This window comes from Maniola hyperantus, chromosome 19 (assembly GCF_902806685.2).
Source record: "Maniola hyperantus chromosome 19, iAphHyp1.2, whole genome shotgun sequence".
NCBI lineage: Eukaryota > Metazoa > Arthropoda > Insecta > Lepidoptera > Nymphalidae > Maniola > Maniola hyperantus.
The window spans coordinates 4600319-4626307 of NC_048554.1; the positions used below are offsets into that span (position 1 = coordinate 4600319).

Here is a 25989-nt window from a genome sequence, read left to right on the forward strand (position 1 = left end):
TAAACTGCATAAACGTGTTGCGTATCAAATAGGTACAGAGTAAGCAGTTTTTAACGATAATCAAAAACAAGTGCTGTACAACTGAATATTTAAATATTTCTTGTTCTTTTTATTTAAGATAACGATGATTTTAATGCATACAAGATCAGTGCATGTCTGTACGGTTTAAATAAAATCAACAAATTCAATTTTAAAGTTCATCATCATGATCAAATCATCGCCAGCTCACTACTGAGCACGGGTCTCCTTTCAGAGTGAGAAGAGTTTTGGCGATAGTCTACAACGCTGGCCAAGTGCGGGTTGGTAGACTTCACACACCTTTGAGAACATTATGGAGAACTCTCAGGCATGCAGGTTTCCTCACAATGTTTTCCTTCAACGTTAAAGCAAGTGAAATTCAATTACTTAAAAACGCACATAACTCTGAAAAGTTAAAGGTGCGTACCCGGCATCGAATCCTCAACCTCCGATTAGGACTTAGGAGGCGGATGTCCTAAACACTAGGATATTTAAAAGTTCTTCAAGCTAATTGCTTGGAAAATAGATTATGTACTTAAGCTTTCTTTGCCCTCAAGCATAAAAACAAAATATAGTACGTAAATTACATTAGTTAAGTAGAGTCTCATCATAATATGTACCATATTATTTTAACTTGGGTATTGATTCTGAGTACCACTAAATAATTTATTTTTTTAATAAATTAAATTTTAGTGTATTTCCATCCTCTTCTTACTAATGTAATATAAAAAAGACATACACAGTTTGACAGTTTTAAATTTAATTTAGAGCTGTCAAACCTCGTGACTTTAGCAGCCAGTTGCGAACGTATTGTTTAAATTTGCAGCGTGCACTAAAATTTAAGTCTTTAAATGTAAAATTCATGTTACATCCCTTTTTAGCAATATTAAAAAGAAAAAGATGCAGATAGTCTAAATTTAGTTTAGAGAAAGACAAGAGAATCGGCACTATATGCCTAAGTGTTTAGTTTTATTTATCGGAATTTCGTAAAAGATTTTGTTTAGGCACAGAGGCAGATTGCATATTATGTAAGGTCATTGGAATTGTAATCAATTACTATAGTGAAAGCTAAATATCGATGGATCCAGTAATATTTCCGATGATTCAAACAAATTCGCGGGCATCTGCTAGTTTTACAAACTTTTACGATAAGGTACATCATTATATTTTTGTCTTCATTTCGTAAATTGAGTTAGTATTTGGACGACAGATAAGCTTGCATTAACACGTTACTTTTAAAACCCCCTTAATCATGGAACTATTATACAGAAAAGACCTTACTACTAGCAGCACTACAAAGACTTCATGGAAACCACTACTAAGACAGGTGAGGTTTGCGTTCTCCTTTTATTTTTGACGTCGTGTATAGTAATTAATGAGCCTCAATAGCTTAACGGTTAAAGGAGCGGATTGAAATCCAAAAGGTTGCCGGTTCAAACCCCACCCGTTGCACTATTGTCGTACCTACTTTTAGCACAAGCTTAACGCTTAGTTGGACGGGAGAGGGGAATATTAGTAAGCATGATGAACTTGGCTAATATTCTTTTAAAGAAAAAAAATTGTATCTATCTAAGTAATTACCTACGAGTAAGCCAAAACTATATTTTTTCAGTTTTGTGTCAATACATCTCTATAGATAAATATAAAAGTATGTATGTACTATAGAGCAAGCTGCTAACTTAACTGCTGAGCCGCAATAGCACCTCCTATTCGCTATAGGTCGGCGGTTCGATCGCTTGCGACGCACCGTTAACTTTTCGGAGCTACGTGCGATTTAAGCTATTAAAGCTTAACGGTTAAGAAAAACTCAGGTGTTCTCAAAGGGCAATGTTGAGTGAATGAATGTTATGGGAAGTCTGCCATTTCTCACTTGGCCAGCGTGGTGACTATGGCCAACCCCTTTTCAAGAATTAAGGGAAAGTAAGTATAATGCTGACAGATAACCCCATTTTCAATGTGTTATGGATTTCTAACAGCACAATCGAACAATATAAAATTTTGACATTTCCTTCGATGTATATACTAGAGTCAATTTTAACCGACTTCTTGGGGTCGGTGCCAATGTGGTGTCATTGTAAAGTCTCAAAAATATGAAGTAAGTACTTACTTAGAGACAGTTCACGCAGCTAATAAGCGAAATTGGCACCGGTCCCAAAAAATATTATTATACAACTAGTATATAAGCTCTTGTATACCTATATAATATAATCGGTAATTAATTAAAATACTTTTTATTTTTAGTGTACAAAACACGGTTAGGTATTGAAGTCAGGTTTTTAATATATTTCTTTGTTTGCTTGGAAGAATCTGCACCGGTACCTATAATCAGTACCCTTATTATAAATGCGAAAGTGTGTTTGTTTGTTGGTTTATTGGTTTGTTGGTTTGTCTTTCAATCACGTCGCAACGGTGCAACGGATTGACGTGATTTTTTGCATGGGTATAGATAAAGACCTGGAGAGTGACATAGGCTAATTTTTATCCCAAAAAATCAAAGAGTTCCCACGGGATTGTTAAAAAACTTAAAATGAACTACGTTTGCCGGTACCAAAGACTGCACATTTTAGACTGCACATTTCTAATGACTTGCATTCTGTACAAACTGCCTGAAATAATTTTAAGTATTAGCGCGTGTTTAAGTGTTTGCGCGTGGAAGTTTCGAAATAATAAATTGTGCTGATACTAATAGACTTTAATTTCGTTTTACAATATTATAAAAAAGGCAAAACAGTGACAACAGTAACAGTGGTTCGAAATCGTATTCGGTATGTATCGTCTTGACGTTTTGGAAAAGATTGACAGCTTGCGAATTACGTGGACCAATGATATTAGCCCACGGCCGTGATGTGTTTCGTTTCACGCCGAAACATGCCCCCGGCCTTGGAACGCTGAGCTTCCAAGACTATCCTCGTCAGGGTCGACTAATGGGCAGATCTTCGTATAGGCTCGCCTCACAAGTCCGGATGCAGTTTGTATTTCAGCGACCCTTGAGATTCCATCCTTCCCAGGTATGTTTCTGATGACTCGTCCGAGATGCCATCTCAACGGCGGGAAGTTGTCCTCTTTGATGATGACCATAGTGTTGGGTTTAAGGTCTTGCGTGTTCTCTCTCCACTTGGTCCGTGTTTGCAGCTCGGATATGTATTCTTTCGACCAGCGTCTCCAAAAATGTTGTCGAATTTGATCAACTCTCTGGTACCGATCGAGTCTATGCGTGGGCGTATCCTCCAGGTTGTCGTAGGCAGGTGCGGTGAGCGTACGGCCAACCAGGAAATGAGCAGGACTAAGAGGAAGGAAGTCGTTGGGATCGGACGACATTGGAGTGAGAGGGCGAGAGTTCAGGACAGCTTCAACTTGTGCTAAGACGGTGCTGAACTCTTCGTATGTGAGATGCGCGTTACCGACCACGCGGCGAAGGTGGTATTTACACGAGCGTACTCCACGTTCCCACAATCCCGACATGTGACTGGCGTAGGGAACGATGAACTTGAATTTGATTTTTTGTTGATTTGCGTATTCGATAATGTCAGAACTACAACGTTCTAAAAATTGAGCGAATTCGTTTTTAAGTCCGACCATATTTCGGCCATTATCGGACCAAATTTCGGCAGGTTTTGACCTGCGGGAGACGAAACGATGTAGTGTGAGACAGTAAGCTTTAGTAGTAAGGTCACTCACCAGCTCTAAATGCACTGCGCGCGTTACAAAACATATAAAGATACAAATATATGCCTTTGTAGTTTTAGCTCCCCTACCTTTTCTGTTAAGAATGTACACTGGGCCAGCATAGTCAACGCCGCACCGATAGAACGGAAAAGTAGGTGTAATCCTCTCGCTGGGAAGATTTCCCATTAGAGGAGTGAGCGTTTGACCTCGCAGGCGCTTACACACAACACAGTCGTGAACGACTTTTCTAGCGAGATTTCTGCCTGCAATCGGCCACCATGATTCACGGAGATGAAAGAGAAGCGCCTGCGAAGCAGCGTGTAGCAATGATTTGTGTTCGTTCCGGAAGAGAAGAAGAGTGAAATGATGTTTGCTTGACAGCAAAATTGGATGTTTTTTATTATAGTCGAACTCTGAGTAGTCCAATCTGCCACCGACTCGCAGCAGCTTATCGTCATCAATAAACAAATTTAATTTACTTAAATTATGTTTATTCTTTAGTGCGCGATTGTTGGATATTGACTTGTACTCGACTGGAAAAGATTCCAGTTGAGAAAGCCTAATCAACAAGTTATCGGCTTCTCTCAGCTCATCGACGGTAAGAACACCCGACCGTTTATTCAGTTTATTGCGCGTATTATGTAAAAACCGTAAAACATATGCAGTTGAGCGTCTTAGCCGACTGAACTGAGAGAATCGTTCAAAATCGATAGCAGATTGCCCTTCAGAGCTCGACTTATCCTGGACTACTAGCGCGGTTATTTCACTACTCTTCATTTCCGGCAAGTCATTTGATTGCCTTTCGTGCGTGTAAAAGGGTGGTACGTTTTCGCAGTCAAATTCACGGTCGCGAAGGAAGGATGGCCCTTCCCACCATAAATCAGAAGAAGAGAGCTCCTCGAGATTCACAACCCCACGCGAAACGAGGTCAGCTGGGTTCTCTTTCTCGCTTACATGACGCCACGGAAGCTCCTTCGTCAAATCGTGAATTTCTATCGTCCTATTTTGAACGAACGTTTTTAATAATCTTGGCGGCATGCGCAGCCAACCTAAGACGATCGTCGAGTCCGTCCAAAACATTACGTGGTCGAAGTTGTAGTGAAGCGAATTGCGAACCTTGTTATAAAGGCGAGCACCCACTAGAGCGCCGAGAAGCTCTAACCGTGGGATGCTAACAGTTTTTAGCGGTGCGACTTTCTGATGTATAATAGTGTGCACTCAACGACAGTCAGTCAGTAATAAACTAGCTACGGAGCTATACGGTTGTGTTATTTCTTACGTACCAGCTACCTACCTACATGTCATCTGGCGACGAGCGCCTTACCGACCCGCGTTGTGTTTCAAAAATGAATCAAACTAATTACCTCGGAAGTTTATCGCCGTTCGACTATAAAATCAACGAATGGGAAGTTTTTCATAGTCGGTTATCGCAGTTTATAAAGTTAAACAGTATTCCTGTCGCTAATCAAAGTGCAGTGTTGTTAACGTATTTGTCGGATGAATCATACCGTCTGGTTAGGAACCTAGTGCATCCGAAGAAGCTGGAAGAATGTACCTATAGTGAGCTAGTAGAAGTACTCAACAAGCATTTCACGCCAAAAAGGTCAACTTTCGCAGATAGGGCGAAATTCTATGAGGCGAGCAGAGCAGACGGCGAAGGTATCGAAGAATGGGCGGCGCGGCTCAGAGGTTTAGCCGTGTACTGCGACTTCGGCACGGAGTTAGACACGCTTTTGCGTGACCGTTTTGTTCTCGGCTTCAGGGCAGGGCCGGAGCGTGATAAACTCTTCGAATGCGACTCGAAGTGCCTGACTTTCGGACAAGCACTAGAAGTGGCGCAGAAGGCAGCTTGCGCGCGGCAGGCGCGCGTCATCGTAAAGGAGGAGCCTGTATTTCGCGTCGGCGAGCGTCGCAAGGCCGGCGAGGGCCAGAGCCAGGCTAAGGCTGGTCACGGACTCGAAGAAGGGTCACAGCGTTGTACCGTGTGTGGTTTTAAGTCTCACAGTGCGGAAAAGTGCAAGTTCCGAAATTTAAAGTGTAATCGGTGCGGTTTACGAGGCCATCTACAGAGGCTCTGTAAGAATAAAGGTGCTAATTTGCATAATATTGGTGCGGAATCTGACTCCGATTGCAAGGAGTGTGACCTTTTTAACATGAGGTATGTAGACTATTGTCCTATTAAGATAACGGTGAACATTAATGAGATCGAGTTACTTATGGAGTTAGATTCGGGATCAGGCGTTTCGGTGATTTCAGAAAGTCTGTATTTAAAATCTTTTGAAAAATTTAAGTTGTACAGTTGTAATCTAAGTATGTGTGTTTACACTGGCCATAAAATTACGCCCCTGGGGTATTTTATCGGCAAAGTATCATATAAAGACAGGACCGAAAACGTACAATTTTATGTTATTAAAGATGGCGGGCCACCTTTGCTGGGCCGTGATTTTATGGCTAAGTTTGGAATTTATTTTGCGTTGTCTTATAACAATAAGGTAATTTGTAAGGATAAGCCTATTGATGATGTGCAGCGGCTATTAGAACAATATCCAGATATCTGGAAGGATGATTTAGGATGTTTTAATAAATTTGAAGTGGAATTGCAGTTAAAAGAGGACGCAAAGCCGAAATTTTTCAAACCGCGATCCGTGCCTTTTGCTCTCAAAGATAAAGTTAGTGCAGAACTCGACAGACTTGTTAAATTAGGAATTCTAATACCGGTTAACCACTCGGAGTACGCGACACCTATAGTCCCAGTTCTGAAGGAAAACGGGAAGTTAAAGATCGCCGGTGATTATTCATGCACACTAAATAAGGACCTAAAGATAGATAAGTACCCCTTACCGAGAATAGAAGAGGTTTTTTCTAGACTAGGGGGGGGAGAACATTATTCGAAGATCGATCTAAGTAACGCCTATAATCAATTTAAACTTTCCGAAACATCTCAAAAGTTAACTACGATCAATACACACAAAGGTTTATTTGCCTATACTCGATTAGTGTATGGTTTAGCTAATGCACCGGCAATATTTCAAAAAGCAATGGAAACATTATTGTCAGGGTTGGAGGGAGTCAGCGTCTGGCTCGATGACGTATGTATAACAGGTCCGACGAAAGAAATACATTTGTCTAGGCTACATCAAGTCTTTGCAAAACTGCAAGACGCAGGCCTGCGTCTACAGAAAGACAAATGTGTTTTTTTTCAAAACAGTGTGACCTACTTAGGCTACGTTATCGATAAAAGAGGTTTAAGAACGTGCCCGACAAAAGTTAAAGCGATAGTCGATGCACCTGCGCCTACCGACGTACTCGCAGTTAAACGTTTCCTAGGAGTCGTGAATTACTATAGGAATTTCATTCCGAGTGCGTCTGCCGTATTGAGCCCACTGCACGAACTGTTGCGTGCGGGCGCGGAGTGGCGGTGGGGCGAGGCGCAGCAAGCGGCATTCGAGCACGTAAAAAAGGAGCTAGCTAGCGACCGAGTGCTGGCACATTTCGATGCGAGCGCGCCGCTCGTCCTCACCGTGGACGCGGGCCCGTGCGGGCTGGGGGCGGTGCTGGCGCATCGTGACGCCGAGGGGCGCGAGCGTCCCATCGCGTTCGCGTCACGGTCCTTATCGCAGAGTGAAAAGAACTATAGCCAAATACAAAAGGAGGCAACGGCTATAGTTTTTGGGGTGAAATATTTTCACCAGTACTTGTACGGTCGTCAAGAACCGTTCATTTTGAAAACCGATCATCGGCCGTTACTTTCTATTTTCGGAAAAGAAAAGGGCATATCGGTCACGGCCGCCTTGCGCCTGCAAAGATATGCGGTAACCCTGTCCGCTTATAATTATATAGTGCAGTACATCGATGGCAAAAATAATCAGATAGCAGATTTCTTTTCTCGGTCACCCTTATCAGTTTCGGTAAATAGTGAGCGAGAGGACGATTGTTCTAAATACTTCCTCTTTTTCGAGTCGAATGTAGAACCGCTTTCGTTTAGTGACATTAGGCGCGCTACTGCGGCAGACAAGGTACTGAAAACCGTAATGAAATATATGGTTAAAGGTTGGCCTAGGAAAATAAAATGTAAATCAATCCTACCGTATTTCCTTTGTAAGACTGATTTACAAGTTATCGATGGGTGCTTATTACGGGGGCATAGAATAATCATTCCGGAGGTTTTCAGAGAAAGAATGTTGAAAGAGTTGCATTCATCGCATTTCGGAATAATTAAAACTAAACATATGGCTCGAGGGAAAATGTGGTGGCCGAAGATCGACACACAAATTGAACGGTGGGTGAACTCGTGTCATACGTGCAGTGCGCTGCGCGGCGCACCGGCGCGCGCGCCCCCCTCCCCGTGGCCGCGGCCGCCCGGCCCGTGGCATCGTATTCACATAGACTACATGGCTATAGGGCAGTCTATATATTTAATCGTCATAGACGCATTTTCTAAATGGCTAGAATGTGTTTATATGGACCGCGGCACATCTACCAGTGCGCTTATTTTTAAACTGAAAGAAATGTTTAGTAGACTAGGGTCACCTGCGGTCCTGGTTTCCGACAACGATATAAAAATCTGCTCCGCGGAATTTCACACTTTTTGTCGTATGAATGGTATCCAATATCTTAATTCGCCGATTTACCATCCAGCTAGCAACGGACAGGCGGAGAATTCAGTTAAAACGTGTAAGAAAATGGTTAAATGTATTTTATCGGAAGAAAAATGTCAGAGACGTGTCCACGAAAAATTGTTAAGTTTTCTTTTTAACTATAGAAATACTGTCCATTGCGCTACAGGCGCCACGCCAGCTAAGCTGATGCTAGGTCGGGATTTAAGATCTAGGTTGGATTTGATTCTACCGCCTAGTAAAATTTTTGATAAACAGGACAAGTGTACATTAATGCCGAGTCGGAATTTCTATGTAGGCGAAACAGTATGGGCAAAATGGTTTATTGCAAGGAAAAGTAAATGGTGTTTGGGCGTTGTAAAAAAAATTATAGGTAACCGAATGTTTGAAATTTACTTTGACGATTATAAAACTACTTGTAATAGACATTTAGACCAAATAAGGAAGTACAGGGGCTATGATGGTATTAGTATAAATGTGGATGATGGTTTAGAAATGCCGCATGACTCACTACCGGGCATCGTGCAACCATCACAATCGTCATCACAACCGCCGGTGTCTCCGTCGCAACACACGCAGCCCTCCGTCTCGGCACCGGCATCCCCTCCACCCCCGCCGATAACTGTGGTGCAAGAGGAGGAAGTGCAGGTAGCGACGGACGAGAATGTACCCAGTGTAGTGAACGTATCTGATAACGTTATGAGCCAAGGGGAAGGGGCTAGCACGGAGACGGCGGAGGTTGCGAAGGACGACGACACCCGACCGGCGGAACGTTGTGCGGATGCGCTAAATGTTGAAAATGATATACCAAGTAATCCGAGTAGTGCGGGCAACAGTCCAGTCGGTCGGTCAAAAAGGCCTAGGAAACCTGTAAATTATAAGCAGTATTTTTAAGTAGGTATATTCTAGGTAGGTTGTATTCTGTTATTAGATTTATAAGTAGATTGGATAAATTGTTCCAGGTTCCCAAATTAATGTTGGAGGGATGATGTATAATAGTGTGCACTCAACGACAGTCAGTCAGTAATAAACTAGCTACGGAGCTATACGGTTGTGTTATTTCTTACGTACCAGCTACCTACCTACATGTCACTTTCCCTTTTGAGCATAGCAATTGCACTTTGACCGTATTCGCGGTTACGGTCCTTATGTAAACGCACGCGCCGTACGCGGTTTGAGATGCATCGCTAAAAATATGTATCTCGGTAGATATAGAATTAGTATCCATAACATATCGAGGGACGCGTATTGTGTTCAAGATCGACAGCGAAGCGAGAAACCGGTTCCACTGACGCGCGATGTCCGTAGGTGCGCTGTCGTCCCACTCCAATTTTAATAACCACAGCTGTTGTAATAACATTTTTGCAGTTAAAATAAATGGACTTAGAATTCCTAACGGATCGAAAATTTGAGATGCGTATGATAGAATTATGCGCTTAGTTATAGGTTGAGTACTATCAGACTTAAACTCCGTATTGAAATAAAATTCGTCGCTGTCATTAAGCCAACCAATACCTAATGTTTTATGATTCGTATTCTCCGCGAGTATTTGTTTAGAAGCGCGCGACGATGACACGGTCGCGGGTTCGCATGTAAAATTGAAAATCCACTTACGTAGCGGGAAACAGCCAGCTTGCAACGTCTTGGTTGTTTCTTCGCACAATTTTATCAAGACTTCTTTATCATCCGAACCCGTGATCATGTCGTCTACGTAAAAATCTTCATTAATTATTCGTGAAACTTCACTATTTGTGGTTTCAATAGCGAGTTGTTTTAGGCAGCGACAACTTAGAAAAGGCGCGGACGCGGTTCCGTAGGTAACCGTGTTGAGGCGATAGACACCTAGTGGCTGCGTGGGTTCGTCGCGCCAGAGAATCAGCTGAAGATCTCGCTGCGTTTCATCTACAAGGCACTGTCGGTACATCTTCTCGATATCTGCGCATGCGACGTACCGATGTTGCCTGAAGCGCAATATAATTGAAATTAGGTCGCCTTGGATGGGCGGGCCTACCAGCTGAAGGTCATTATAGCTGATTCCCGAGCTAGAAACGGCCCCAGCATCATAAACGACCCTAAGCCTGGTACTAGAGTGATTTTCGCGGAATACACCGTGATGCGGCATAAAATAATGAGGGGTTCCGTAGGTCGAAACGCGAGTCATATGACCTAGGCTCTCATATTCATGAAGAAAGTCTGCGTATAGTTTCTTGTAAGCGGGCGCGCGTTCTAACCGCTTTTCTAACGCCAGGAAGCGTCGTTCTGCCTGTGGAAGTGATTCGCCCAAAAGGTCGGGTGATGACTTAAGAGGTATACTCACAATAAACCGTCCCTCGTCATTGCGCGTCGTAGTACGAGTGAACAGTTCTTCGCAAGCATGCTCAGCATCTGTGCGATCCCGATCCCGAGGGAACTCCTCGATCTCCCAGAATTGGCGTAATTGCGTGTCTATGGATTGCGTGAAGTTACACTGGATAAGACTATCGTTGCGCGTATTTAATACGATAGGTCCTGATATTATCCAGCCTAAATGCGTATTTTGTAAATAAGGCCCGTTAGGTAACCTTATATTACCTTCGTGTATTAATTCCCAAAATATATCTGCGCCGATTAAAATATCAATTTTTCGAGAATCAAGAAAATGCGGGTCTGCCAGCTGTAAACTATTAGGTATATGGAACCTCGCGCGTTCATAATGTACAGCGGGCAGCGTAGTTGAAATTTGCGGCAATACAAAGCAATGTAGTTTAGTGGCGTAAGTAGATATGTGTGATTTTATCTCAATGTCGCATGATTTAGTACATTGCGTCACTGAGTTACCTACACCTCTTATTTCGTGAGTGGACTGTAATAATTCTACCCCTAGTTTTTTACTAAAGGCTTCAGTTATGAAGCTGCGTTCGCTTCCGTTATCTAATAATGCATTTGCGAGTAAATAAACATTATTTCGAGCTCGTACTTCGATGAGCGCCGTGGACAATAGAACCGGTCGCAAAGAACGATGTGTGCGTTTATCGCTGTGTGCATTATTTGCATAGAACACTGCATCCGCGGGGCAGAGGAGCGGCGCGGTGGGGCTTGAATCGACACTTGCGCCCGCGCCGGTTAGTTGCTGGTTATCGAATGTCGAGTGCATAGTTAGGGAACCGCTAGTGTTACCTATCGGTTTTGTATCACCCGGGGGATGGTTTAAGTCATCCGAAGGGTGGATTAGGGAATTATGCTTCTTAAAACACCGACGGCAACCACCGAATTTGCAAAATTCAGCAGCGTGGCTACTATTTTTCATGCAATTTTCGCATAATTTCCTATCGCGAAGAAATTTCAATTTCGATTCCAAATTAGAGTTAATGAATTGTGAACAAGCGTAAAGTTGATGGAAACCGTTGCACATAATACAGTTCTTTGGCGCGGAGTGACGATCGTGCGGTTTAGTGGTGGAAACATTGCATTTTGTGGATAACTTCGTTCGGTCGATTTCGTTTGATCGATTTGCTCGATTATTTTTCGTGTCTTTTGACTCCTTATTAATTTGTGACGAATGTGAACCCTGCAATGTTTCTAGCATGTCCGCACGATTTTTTAGGAAGTTAATTAAATCGTCAACCTTTAATTTTAATTTGGAATCGTTATTGTTTGTTATCAAAGTGCCTTTATGCTGTTCCCACTCGCGTTCAGTGGTTTTATCTAGCTTAGACACCATGATATAAATAACTAGCGAATGCCACGAGTCCACAGGTTCCCCTAGGATCTTTAATGCGCGTATATTTTTCAGAATTGTGTCACTAAGTGTTCGAATCGAAGCAGAGGATTCTTTACTCAACGGTTGAATGTTGAATATTGATTTTATGTGATTGTGAACTAATAATCGGCTATTATTATAGCGATTGAGTAAAAGATCCCATGCGACGGAATAATTGTCAGATGTAAATTCTAATGCGTCGATCACTAGCTCGGCACTACCCTTCAGCGAAGACTTCAGGTAGTGGAATTTCTGGATACTAGTTATTTCATCTGAATCGTGCACTAATGATTGAAATGTATCCCTAAATTCCAGCCAGTGCTCGTATGACCCATCAAAGGACGGTAATGTTATGGTAGGTAGTTTTACTGAGCGTAACTGACTATTTTCGCATGTTTTCGAACAAGTTGTGACCTTACCGCTGCTACTGCCATCACACCTATTAACTAATAATTCAGCCTGTGACAATGTGCTATAGTAGCAGTCCTCGAACTGCTCTCTTTGAGTTAATTGATCATCGAGATCAGCTTCATTGACACATTCTTCTATCCTAGACTGAATGCTATTAAACTCGCGATAAAGATTCGTGGCACCTTCAATGCGTAACTTTAAATCTATTTTGTTTTGAGGCGTTGCGACATTTGCATCAAAACTATTAACGTAGGTTCCAAATTTGGTTAATCTACCTTTAAGGGTGCCACGTTTTTTAGTTAGATCGCGTACTAGTAGTTCTAACTTATCATCGCTGAGCCCTAGTTGCGGAGATTTGTCACGATTTGCCATTTTGGGAAAGTGGAAGTACTTACGTGAGAATACTTACCTTAAATAGCAGCTAGCGGGTTGCACATGAACGTTTGCGAAGTAACAGCACAATATTAAACAAGCGAAGTAAGGGAGGATGATTCGTGGATAGGTTGACCGTATCCTGCGCGTCTCGAAGTCAGCCAGCCCTTGCGTCTTCGAATTGGTGATTCTTGCGATGAATCCTTGTCCGTTATTCCATAGGCCGTAGTATGCGTTTATATTCGGTAAAGAAGGTCCAAAAACTATGTTTGCGCGTGGAAGTTTGAAAATAATAAATTGTGCTGATACAAATAGACTTTAATTTCGGAATTACAATATTATAAAAAGGCAAAAACAGTGACAACAGTAACAGTGGTTCGAAATCGTATTCGGTATGTATCGTCTTGACGTTTTGGAAAAGATTGACAGCTTGCGAATTACGTGGACCAATGATATTAGCCCACGGCCGTGATGTGTTTCGTTTCACGCCGAAACAAACTAGCTTATGCTCGAGACGCGAGGCCTTCATAAATTTTAAACCCCCATTTGACCCAGTTACGGGTAGAATTTCGGGAAATCCTTTTTTAGTGACTACCTACTCTTTACAAAGAACACACGCTCCAAATTTCATGTCTCTAGGTCCAGCGGTTTAAGCTGATATATTATAAGTCAGATAAGTATTTTTATTTGCAGATGTTTGTATGCAGTGCAATAATGTTACACTTTCTTATTTATGGATTATTTTTTGGTGCTCCGACAGTTTTTATTCCGCAAATACGGAAACAAGCAAATTCAACTGAAGCCATTAGCATGGGGACAATGTCCTGGCTGAGTGAGTTTATTTATAACTAGCTTATGCTCGCGACTTCGTCCGCGTGGACTACAACATTTCAAACCTCTATTTAACCCCCTTAGGAGTTGAATTTTCAAAAATCCTTTCTTAGCGGATGCCTACGTCATAATAGCTATCTGCATGCCAAATTTCAGCCCGATCCGTCCAGTAGTTTGAGCTGTGCGTTGATAGATCAGTCAGCCAGTCAGTCAGTCAGTCAGTCAGTCACCTTCTCCTTTTATATTTATAGATTTACACACATGGAACTGTTTGTAAAATACTAATTTTTATTTTAAAACTTTTATTTCAGTGTCAGTCTCTAGCTACGGATCTCTTCCATGGGTTTTAGTTTTACCCATAATTGCAGAAAGATATGGAAGAAAAATACTATACATTATTTTATGGATTAATACATTTGTATGTGCCTTATTATTTTATTTTAGTACAAGTGTCACTGAACTTTTAATAAGTGGGTTTTTAGTAGGAATGTTCCAAGCGGTTTCATTAACGGGCAATGTCATGGTATTCACCGAATACACATCTCCTAACTATAGAGGCATATTTCTTACTTTTATAAGTGCAACATGGTTTTGGGGTGTATGGATTTCAAACGCCATCGGGACATTTTCGCATTGGAAAAATATTGGCATATTGATATTTATTTGCTCTATCTATAATATCAGTACATTGTTTTGGCCCGAGTCACCTGTTTGGTTGGCCACTAAGGGACGTTTTGAAGAATGTGCCAAATGTCATCGTTGGTTAAAGGGAGACGACAAAAATTCTGAAGAAGAACTTAAACAACTCATATATTCGCTAAAAGAAAATTTAAGACGTAAACAAGAACGTCAATTACATAAACAAAAGCACTGTGTTATCAAATTATATAACTCGATATCGGATAAAGAGTTTTATAAGCCGTTATTATTTTGTCTACTTACGTCATGCCTTTATCATTCTTCAGGAAAATTGGCCTGTACAGGGTATGCTATAGATATTATTAAAACGATTACTTTAAGTGAATCAACAGCATATGAAGGAATGCTAGTATTAGATGGTATTACAGTACTTGGAATGTATATCGGCGTTTTTCTTAATAAGATCCTAAAACGGCGTACCATGTTATTAGGCACATCGTCTATAGGAGCCATGTTTCTGTTTATTTTGGCAACTTATTTATATTTAGTACATTTGAAATTTATATCCGAAAACAAATACTTAACTTTATTCATTTTGACAGGTTTTTCAATTACAATAAGTTGCGGTCCCATGATAATGTGTGGTTGTCTGGCTAGCGAAATGACACCTATAAAATGTAGAAGTTTATTCTTAACTGTTTACGCATTATTGAGTAATGCTGCTATGGCTTTTGCGTTAAAAACATTTCCTTATTTATTTATATATTTCCACTCGCACGGAACATTTTTATTTTGCGCTATAACATTGTCAGTATTTATTGGTATCCTTTACAAGGTTTTGCCCGAAACAAAAAATAAAACAATTCTAGATATAGAGAAATGTTTTTCAGATAAGAACAATGTTTTAAAAGAAGAAGTTGAATTGATAGAACAAGTACGTGATCCGTACTAACATTATTATAAATGCAAAAGTGTGACTGTCTGTCTGTCAGTCTCTCTGTCCGCGAGCTTTTAACAGCCCACTAGTTTACCCGATTTTAATTAAATTTGTTACATCCCGGGGAATGACATAGGCTACTTTTCATCCCGGAAAATTAAAGAGTTTAGATAGAATTTTTTAAAAATCTAAATCTATGCGGACGAAGTAGTGGGCATCATCTATCTAAATATATAAAAGGAAAAGGTGACTGACTGACTGACTGACTGACTGATCTATCAACGTACAGCTCAAACTACTGGACGGATCGGGCTGAAATTTGGCATGCAGATAGCTATTATGACGTAGGCATCCGCTAAGAAAGGATTTTTGAAAATTCAACCCCTAAGGGGGTGAAATAGGGGTTTGAAATTTGTGTAGTCCACGCGGACGAAGTCGCGAGCATAAGCTAGTTAAAAAATAAAAATCATATTTCCATCAGTTCCACATTTTGAGTAAGTAATAAATATATAAAAGGAAAAGGTGACTGACTGACTGACTGACTGACTGACTGAATGACTGACTGACTGACTGATCTATCAACGTACAGCTCAAACTACTGGACGGATCGGGCTGAAATTTGGCATGCAGATAGCTATTATGACGTAGGCATCCGCTAAGAAAGGATTTTTGAAAATTCAACCCCTAAGGGGGTGAAATAGGGGTTTGAAATTTGTGTAGTCCACGCGGACGAAGTCGCGAGCATAAGCTAGTTAAAAAATAAAAATCATATTTCCATCAGTTCCACATTTTGAGTAAGTAATATTAAGGTATTATGTTTGTACTTCAATAAGATTTAATTAATTAAAAATGTGTTTTTGTTGTACTTTTTCTAGATGTTTTTTAATTATCCTTTTGGGGTTCCGCACAAAATGGATAGCACGAACCACCCTCAAAACAATACCTACAATCACATAGTCCTAAGGCTTAAAATTTCGTGATACAATCAAGATTTTATGCGACATCAATTCTATGCAAACCACGAACAATACCGCAATTAGGCGCCAAGTTTTGAGGCTTTTAGGTCAACAGATCATTTGGAGTGTTACAAAAGCCAAACAGTAAGAACCCTTCTGCGGTGAACAGCTGGGATTATGGCTATTGAATTCTATCCGCTTGAATTTTTTTTTCCTCACTAGCTGATGCCCGCGGCTTAGCCCGCGTGGATTTGGGTTTTTGAAAATCCCGTGGGAACTTTTGATTTTTCAGGACAAAAGTAGCCTATCCGTAGCCCGTCCCCGGGATGCAAGATATCTCAGTACCGAATTTTGTAAAAATATTTAAACGCATGATTCTTTAAAAATCCCGTGGGGTCCCCACGATTTAGTTATTCCTTACAACATCAGTATTGAAGAGTTAAGTTCTCGAGTTCAACTACTTAGTAGGTACCTCCAATATCAATTTATAACCGACAGTTTCTAAATTCCATCAGTTTAGGGGTCCCCTGCAGCATCAGGATTGAGGAGTTAGAATCCAATTTTTTATGGAACAATGTTGCAAAGTTTCTCTATCGATTATAAAAGAAACTACTCAAATCGGTTCAGTAATCACGGAAATTTCGGTGTACATAGATAGAAAACACAAATCCTCCTTTTTTGAAAGTCGGTTAAAAAAGTAGCCTATCTTACTCCCTGGGTAATCCTCTACTTGTTTGTGAAAGTCCCGTCAAAATATGTCCAGCCGTTCCGAAGATTAGCCCGTTCAGAAGATTAGACAGACAGACAAAAATTTAAAAAACGTGTGATTCAGTTATGGTACTTTCCAAATAACAATATAAGCCTAATATGAGGTAGTTATTTCGATATTACAGACAGACAGAGATTTATTAGTATAGATTATTCCTTGCAAGTTGCCTACCAACCATTTTTAGGGTTATGTAAATCCATACCAATATTATAAATGCGAAAGTGTGTATGTCTGTCTGTCTGTCTGCTAGCTTTTCAAGGCCCAACAGTTTAACCGATTTTGATAAAATTTGGAACAGAATTAGCTTACATCCCGGGGAAGGACATATCTATTTTTTATTCCGGAAAATCAAAGAGTTCCCACGGAATTTTTAAAACCAAATCTACGCGGATGAAGTCGCGAGCATCATCTAGTACTTATATCACATCACATCTAGTAATTATATCAATAAGGCTTACCTATATATACAATTATTACTAGCTTTAAATAAAAAAGAAAGTGAATAGTCGTATGGTAGTTAATCTGCCGATAAAATGAATCGGCCAACTGCTCGCGCTCGGAGGGTTCCGTACTACAGACGTATTTTTTTGACATTTTGCACGATAACTCCAAAACTATTGCGCATAAAAATAAATAAATGTCTGTCTTTGAATTTACAGGTAAAGCCTTTTCGATAAGATATCCGACTTGGTATAGTTATTTTACTTTGAAAATTTAAAAACTAATTATTTGTTCATGAACACATTTTAATTTTTTTGTTTGATGTAACCACAAATTCACGGTTTTTGATTTATTCCTTTACTTGTGTTATAAGAGCTACCTACCTACCAAATTTCATGATTCTAGATCAACCGGAAGTATCCTTTTGGTTTCTTGATAGACACGACAGACAGACAGACAGACAACGAAGTGATCCTACAAGGGTTCTTTTATACTTTTGTGGTGCGGAACCCTAAAAATAGCAAAATAAACTTCTATTTGCAAGTGCCTATCATAGTTTAAGCGGCGGTTTAAGTGGCTTTAAGCCCCCTTACCGGTAAAAGAACGGCTTAAGCTATGAATGAGGGTAGACATGCAAGGGATGGGCTTGATGGGAGCTCTTAAGTCTTAACGTGTGAGAAGTACCTATAAAGGTAGGGATTAAAGACATCTTATACTGGGTCTACATGTCTAATGTGTATTATATCTACGTCTTTAATGTTAGAAGTTACGTATGTCATGAATTATTATCCTCAGCTCTTCTTCTTCTCAATCGTTCAATCTTGACAGAGTGGTCGTGGCTATGAATTCTTCACTGCTGCTCGTGCGATCTCCCTCCAGTGACTCAATAAAATGGACCGCACATCGTACAAACGTCTCCATCCTCAAGGAATTGAAAATAAATCAGACTTTCGTCACTAGCGAATTCTGTGTTCTGGGATTTGTGTGGTGCTGCGCGGTGGTGGTGCGGGTGCGTATTGCTTGCCTGGTAGCTGCTTTTTCCTGCATGGTTAGCAGTGGGAGGGCGGGCGGTGCATTTCGCATGCTGCATGTTGCATCATACAGATTCGACCTGTTTCAGCGGATTATAGCAAAATTAAGCTTTGTATATCATGTATATCATGGACTTCCGCAAAATAACGCCTGCTTCTGTACAACAAATAATAATGTTTGTAAATCTCAACCAGATCCAATTTCTATCGGTATATTGGGATTGATTCAATTGTGGTTATTACAGGGTAAAACTTTGAAATAGGTTAGTTTGGACTGGTCCGAAACTAGCCCCTGCTTTCATGTGAATTATATTTAGGGTAGAAATATCTGAAGTTTTAAATAAATTACTGTACCTGTCTTTTCGAAAAGGTTTGATAGAGTCAATATATTTCTACATGAATATTAAAATCCCAACTAATTAAAAACTGGTTATCTGCGACGAAAAATTTTGTTTAGACATTTTCCGAAACAAAATTCATTATTTTCAAGATATTTAAAAAAAAATTATGTGCATTATATTTAAATGTTGCCTGGATCGCGATTTTAGCGATTTCATACCCCGATTGCCATCTCGACCTATCGCGTACTATATCTATGTCTCTGGTTAATTAGATTTCCGAGTTAGTTAGAAAAATGTGTATTGCCAAAGTTACACTAATAAGGTTAATACATTAACAACAGCGAATAATAATAAATAATTAATAAAAATAATATAATAATCAATAAAGCGATTAATAATTGACTAATGCGATAAAACTTACTAATAAAAACAACAACTGGCCAAGAACTTGTAGTGAGTTGTGCGTAAGTCCTTACATTTACCTTTATCCTCCTAAAATACAAACAAAATCATAGCGTCAGATTTCGCCACGGTCTTTTATGAGTACCTAGGTGAGTTAAATTTCGGGTGACCCTTGGGTTTTAAAATATTCACGAGTAACAAACTTGAGGCTCGGGACGCTAGGGCCATCGTTATGAAGCTAGTTTTGTTGTTCTAACATTAGGTACTTGTTCGACCGGCGATGATTATTATCGAGAAGTGAATTGACCAGCAACAAGTATGTACAATACGCGCAGAAAGTAATGTCCATGCATTTAGAATGACATTTCGGCTTAGTAGAGCGCTGTCTCAGTCACTCATACCTATATGACGTTTTATCGGTCTCAACGATAGAGACAATGCTCTACAAATCCGCTATCTCATTCTAAAGGTACATTATTTTCTGCCGCGTAATGTAGTTGGCATAGTTTTATCGCTGGACTATGAGCGAGTGTGCTAGTTTGACGGGCGGAACACTCATACTGGTTGCTGAATTTTGAGGGCTCACACGCCATTTTTGCTCTATGTGTCAACTGTCAAGTCCAAAATATGGTTTAACCTTAGAATAAGGACTTTAATCCAGGCTTTAATCGTACTTTTGACATGACAGTTGACACAGAGCAAAAATGGCGAGTGAGTTCCCAAAATGATATTTGATAGCTCTTGTCGCTGCGATAGCTGCAGTGGTGAGAGAGTTCTTGTCAACAGCATGCACAGTCAGCGATCAACTATTAAAATGCTAGTATATTTTCCTCTTTTAGTGAGAACGATTCAATCACACATCATACGTATATCTTGAGCGAGAAAATAGTCAATAGCTAGTCGTTTTCTCGTCGGTGGTGGGACAAGCACCTAAAGCAGGTAACCCTTTTTGAATTTTAAAACAAATAATTTATACTTAATGTTAGGTATAATACAGAGTTACATATTATGCAAATTTTTACATTACTGAATAGGCATCTTCTAGACAAGCGCGCTCCAACTTAGACCTCATCATTGCTTTCTTTAAAGCATGATTGTCGTCAAGCGCTAGCCTATCATGCAATACAAAAAAAAGAGAATATTAATTATTAGGGGTGTGTCTTGTTACTCAGTAAAAACTGGGCCTTGTCTGATGTTGACTACGCTTTTCCTTACTTGTAAGTTTCAAGTCTTCGTCTAATTTAATAAGTTTTCCGGAACGTAAATAAATTGCTTTTCAAACGTAGTGGTGTTAGTCCTTAGTAGGTACATACACCTAGTCCGCGACAGGTCGAGATGGCAATCGGGGTAAGAGGCGGGGGGACGGACGGCCCGCACACCCGCACGTCTCCAGCGCTCGCCCGCACTGGGTCAGCGCGGGGGCTGTGCGGGCATGCGGGGCATTCCCTCCCCAATTGCTATTTCGACCTGTCGCGTATTATATACTTACCTAAGTCTATATAAAGTAAATATTTTGAATTTGGAATCTGCGAAAAAAGGAAGCTGCGAAAGAAGGAAGGAAGGAAAAGCTGCGAAAGTATGAACACCCCGTCCTTTCAGTATAATATATTTATCTTACGTTCCTATTTTTCATTAAACTAGCAATCGACTCATTAGATGTGGTAGATCATAAACGTGATGTCGATGAGTATGATTTATGATTTATGACACATAAAATTTGTGCATAAAATATAAAATAGGGCATTTGAATTTTAATGTCTTTATTTAATTATACCGCCGACACGGTCACATTAAGATTGAGAAATATACGAGTAATATAAAATCAGCCAAGTGCAAGTCAGACTCACTCACTGAGGGTTCCGTACTACAGTCGTATTTTTTCGACATTTTGCACATAAAACAAGAATATTATATTATGCATAAAAATAAATAAAAAACTGTTTTAGAACATACAGGTAAAGCCATTTCGTATAGTTAGCTTAATTTGAAAGTTGAAAATACTAATTATTTGTTCATGAATACATTTTAATTTTTTTGTGATGTAACCACAAATTCGACAACGAAGTGATCCTATAAGGTTTCCTTTTTCCTTTTGAGGTACGGAACCTTAAAAAAACAGAGAATTAATTAGGATAAAGCTTGCCCACAAAAAGAAAGCCATTTTTATCTACTATAATTACTCCTAGCAATAACTCACAAAGGAATTTTCATTTGTTACAAAATTAAAAAGTCGAAACAATAAAAATATGTAATCCAAGAGATTGAATTTCCAGAATTACAAAGACCGCCAAGTAAAAGCAAATTTCTTATTTAAATATTATATTAGTATCCTCGAAAAATTAATTAAGAGAATTGGTTTCGTGTAGACATTGAACTTTATCTGTAAATTATGCAAAAAATAAACTAACTCACTAACATAATACAGGCTAGACACCCGCTAAGAAAGGATTTTTGAACATTCAATCCCTGAAGGGGTTTCAACAGGGGTTTGAAATTTATGTAGTCCACGCGGATGAAGTCGCGGGAAGTGAGTAATAGAATACACAGAGATAGAGATAGAGAGAGAACAAACAGAGAGTTATGAAAGCGGCAAGTTTAGTTCTCTGTGGTAAATTCATAAGACGCCAACTTAAACTCTAACGACGGGCTACAAACTGAGAGACCAATGCGGCACACAGTCAAACAGCCATCTAGAACTTATAATGACGAGGGTCTGAAGGATAATTTTACTTCCGAGTTTGGGATAATCTAACAAGCTTTGAACAGATTTCCTTTGATAAAGCACATTGATTGAAAATACAATAATCCAAATTCGAACCTGGGAATAACGATATTATTTAGGTACCGTTTTGTGTGTGTGGGGGGGGGGGGGGGGAAGAGAAAGAGCATTGTCGGTCATGAGAGAGTAGGGTGGCAGATGTGCAAATGAGACACAGGCATATGACATTATTGGGCGGATGCACGTCTTGTATAGCGTGACTTTATGTCGAAGTGACATTTTACTTTTTGCGCAAATCATGGGGTAGAGTTGGGAAAGCACATACGCTGCGTTCTTGCGGACTCTACGAATGTGCGCGGTGAAGCTCATCTTGTCATCAAAGGTTACACCCAAGTACTTGGTATTAGTTTGCCAGGATATGGGGCGGTCATAAAGAGTTATTTCAGTCTGTCGAAGTTCCTATTGTGATTTCCTTTTGGACTTTTCAAAGAGCACTGCTGCCCTTTTTTCCGGATTAACCTCTATACTCCAAAGGCGAAACCAGTGCCCTAGGCTACTGACCGCCTTTTGGAGCCGAGCTTTAACGTTCCGGTAGTTTAAGTCGGAGCTTTATGAGCTGTGTCATCCGCGAACTGAGCTATGTGGACATGAGGAGATCTGGGGATGTCGCTGGTGTACAGCGCGTACAAAAGTGGCGAAAGCAGAGAGCCCAGAGGGACTCCTGCTCGGAGAGGTCTAGGGGAGGATAGGGTACCATCGAGGCGGTAGCGGAAACTTCGATTGGTGAGGAATTCTCGTAGTAAACGTTCGAGTCTTTCGGGAACGCCAAGGTGGTATAGCTTGTAGATCAAGCCGGCGTGCCACACCTTGTCGAAGGCTTTGGCTACATCGAAGAAGTAGGCTCCCGTTGGGATGCCTTTTGTTTTAAATCGGTTAAAACCGAGAAGGATGTGCTCCGTGAGGCGGTGCACTTGGTGAACACATGAGTGTCTGGTTCGGAAGCCACATTGCTCGTCGTTGAGGAGGTTTTTCTCCTCTACGACGGATCTAAGTTGGTTGAGGATGACTTTCTCATACACTTTGCCAAGAGTGTTGAGCAGACTAATGGGGCGGTATTTAGGTACCAGTATTAGTGTCTATTTTAGACTGAGCCTGACCACACTTCTGTGGCAAAAATTTCGTCAGGTCGTGATTGTGTGAATGGACATACCGTAGCTGCCTGAAATTGCGTTGTCATCATCATCATCATTATGGACTACTAGCTGATGCCCAAGATTAAGGTTTTTAAAAAATCCGTGGAAACTCTTTGATTTACCGGGATAAAAAGTAGCCCTTGTCACTTTCTAGGTCTTTAACTTTAACCCATGCAAAAATTACGTTGATTAGGACGTGGTTGAAGGACAAACAAACACACTTTCTAATTTATAATATTGGTGATGGACATACACAGCTGGACATTGTCTACATCATCTAATGAACACACGTGATCCTCCGCCTTCCTTATCCAGTCACTTCCCACTACTCTGTCTCTCTCTGTAATCGCTTAAAAATCTACGGTTTGTAAGTATTTAATTTTGTTCTGTCCAATATCATGACAGGCATTGAAATTTATACTTATTTCACAGAGGTTTGAACTAATCCAATTTGCTATTAATTTTGCAATTAGAAATTAATCACAGTTAAACGTAATTAGTTTATTGAAATGTTCAAACTAAACCACAATTCCTATATGATTATTATGAATATTATATTATGGAAAATATATTTGAATACCAACTGAATCATATCATATTATATACAGATGACGTCATATCATGTACCTATATTTAACACAAATTAGTTTGTATTGGGTAAAGAGCATCAATCAAATTATTTATTAAATAAATTGCAAAATGCATTTTGCGATCCTACATTTTGGTGTTAGTTTTATGATTCATCCTTTTAGCTTATAATACAAGTGGATGTCCGAAACGTTATTAATTTGCGCGATAGCCCATTCTTTTGTTTCGGTATTTGCGGTACTTATAGGCATCCATAGCAATAATAAGTCAATGATAGCAATGTCAAAATTTGGTTTTCATCGTATCAATCGTATTCAATTTTGACATTCCTGGTTTTAGGATTATTCTCGCGGTAGCTACTCCGACAATGGCCCATCCACTGCCTATACACTTGCATCATTCTGATACCGCTTGTCCTGCAGATGAGTTTCGGTAGTATTTATGAATAGATACTTTAATTATATTTGATGTTTTTGAAAACATAACACGAAATTCTCTTTATTTTTAGACGAATTTCTCTTCTATCTACTCGTGTAAGTTGCAAATTTAATCATGCCATGATTATGAAGTTCCCTATACCAATATATACGGTATGCCATGATTATGAAGTTCCCTATACCAATATATAGCAGTATATATAGTTCGTCCTATAGTAGTAGCGGAAGTTTTTATTAGTGGATTTCCGCTAGATTTGTTGTTAGCCTTAGGTACGACGTCAAGACTTTGTCATAAGAAAAAGCGTAATTTTCCTCTCCATTAAGTAATGCAAACATTTATTCATAATAATTTCATCTAAATGAAGAGCAATTTTTCTCTTAAAAACCCTGAGCTGAGGCTATAACACAGAGTCGTTTGTTTTTATATCAACGAGCTTGATAGGGCTCTAAAGAGAGTTCAATCCCTTGAAAACTTATTACATTGCCTCATTTAAAATTTTAAAAATAGACTTTGACTTTTACTCTTAAAGTTAATACTATAATAAAGCTTAGGTATTTATTTTAGTGAATCTCTGTGTGTACCTACTCTGTTTTATTAGAAATGTTTTATGATAGTCAGTCAAGTCCATTTTTCGGGTTCCGTATCCGAAGGGTGCCAACTATCATGCCTCCGCTGTCCATTCGTCCGTCCGTCGGTCCGTCGGTGGTCTGTTAGCGGGCTGTATCTTGTGAACTGTAACAGGTACAGAGTCGAAATTATCGCAGAATGTGTAATTCAATTGCTGCTATAACAACAAATAATAAATATTTCTAAATTAACGCCATGAAAATTAAAGAAATTAAAAAGTTATATTTCTTGTATGATGGTACGGAACCCTTGGTACTTGCAGTTGACCGATTTTTTAATAATAATTAAGTTTGATTGTGAGCTTTTCCTTGAGAGTTAAAATTTTAGAAAGATTTTTTTTATAGATTACTAAAGTTATAATAAGTAATCAGTTTGATCACATATCGCATGTCTGAATCCTATACTATTCTACATCTATGACTTAAACTATGTTAGAAGGAAATATTGTTGTTGCCATACCTATCTATAAGTATAAAATTAAAAAAAAAAGTAACTAAATTGTTATAAGTAATTCAACACAACTGCTCTGAGTTTTATAAGGAAAATTTAATATGCATGAATATTCATCATAAAAAGTAGCATCGGAAACATTATCCACCCACGAGCAAAGGCAAAACCGATACTAAATCTTTTGATATGGTATCCTGTATGCGAAAGATATGAAGCTTTTATGAAACATCTTTATTACTGTAGATACGGTTTTGTAAATGCAAGCGAACACATATAATACAGGGTGTAACCAGAATACTAGCAAAAACTTAGAAAAGGGTTAAAAAAATATCTAATCTAATCTAATCTAAATCAGCCTGTACTGTCCCACATCTGGGCAAAGGCATCCCTCCGATCCTTCCACCATTTCCTATTCCGTGCCACTTCAGGCCACGTATCTGTAAACTTATCTAATTCATTACGCCAACGTCACCTCGGCCTACCATGCTGGGTTTGATGCTTCTGGGGAGTTCAGAAAGAAGCAGATTTTGCCCATAAGTCATCTGGCATACGACACACATTAACAGCTGCCCAGTCCCCATTTGAGTGAAGCGGCTGCAAGGCCAACGTCAGCTACTCGCGTTTTGGAACGTATGGCAGAATTCCTTACGCGATCTGCTAGTTTAAAAAAAAAATTGTCATTAAAAAATATTACGCAACAAAACGGGAAGATTGTGATTACGACAAATCTTCAACCGTTTATGATTTCTCTTTTTCTGTACCCAGGCTTGGGATGGACGTTGAATAAACATCCCAGTAGCAAAGT

The 25989-nt window shown here is 39.8% G+C and overlaps 2 protein-coding genes across 9 annotated transcripts in view; both read left to right on the plus strand.

The window, feature by feature from the left end:
• LOC117991468 (mucin-4) overlaps positions 1 to 25989 on the plus strand; it is a 211884-nt gene that overhangs the window by 86775 nt on the left and 99120 nt on the right. The window lies entirely within an intron of this gene.
• On the plus strand, positions 1304 to 15244 carry LOC138403683 (facilitated trehalose transporter Tret1-2 homolog). Its single transcript, XM_069505102.1, has 3 exons — positions 1304 to 1345; positions 13516 to 13654; positions 13965 to 15244. The coding sequence occupies exons 2-3, from the start codon at positions 13516 to 13518 to the stop codon at positions 15242 to 15244; spliced, it is 1419 nt and encodes a 472-aa protein (XP_069361203.1). The 5' UTR covers positions 1304 to 1345.

What these genes read in the sequence shown, in the direction of transcription:
- LOC138403683 (XM_069505102.1), top strand. Translation starts at nt 13,516, where the DNA reads ATGTTTGTATGCAGTGCAATAATGTTACACTTTCTTATTTATGGATTA. An exon ending in GGGGACAATGTCCTGGCTGA is followed by an intron (nt 13,655 to 13,964) that starts GTGAGTTTATTT and finishes CTTTTATTTCAG; the next exon opens with TGTCAGTCTCTAGCTACGGA.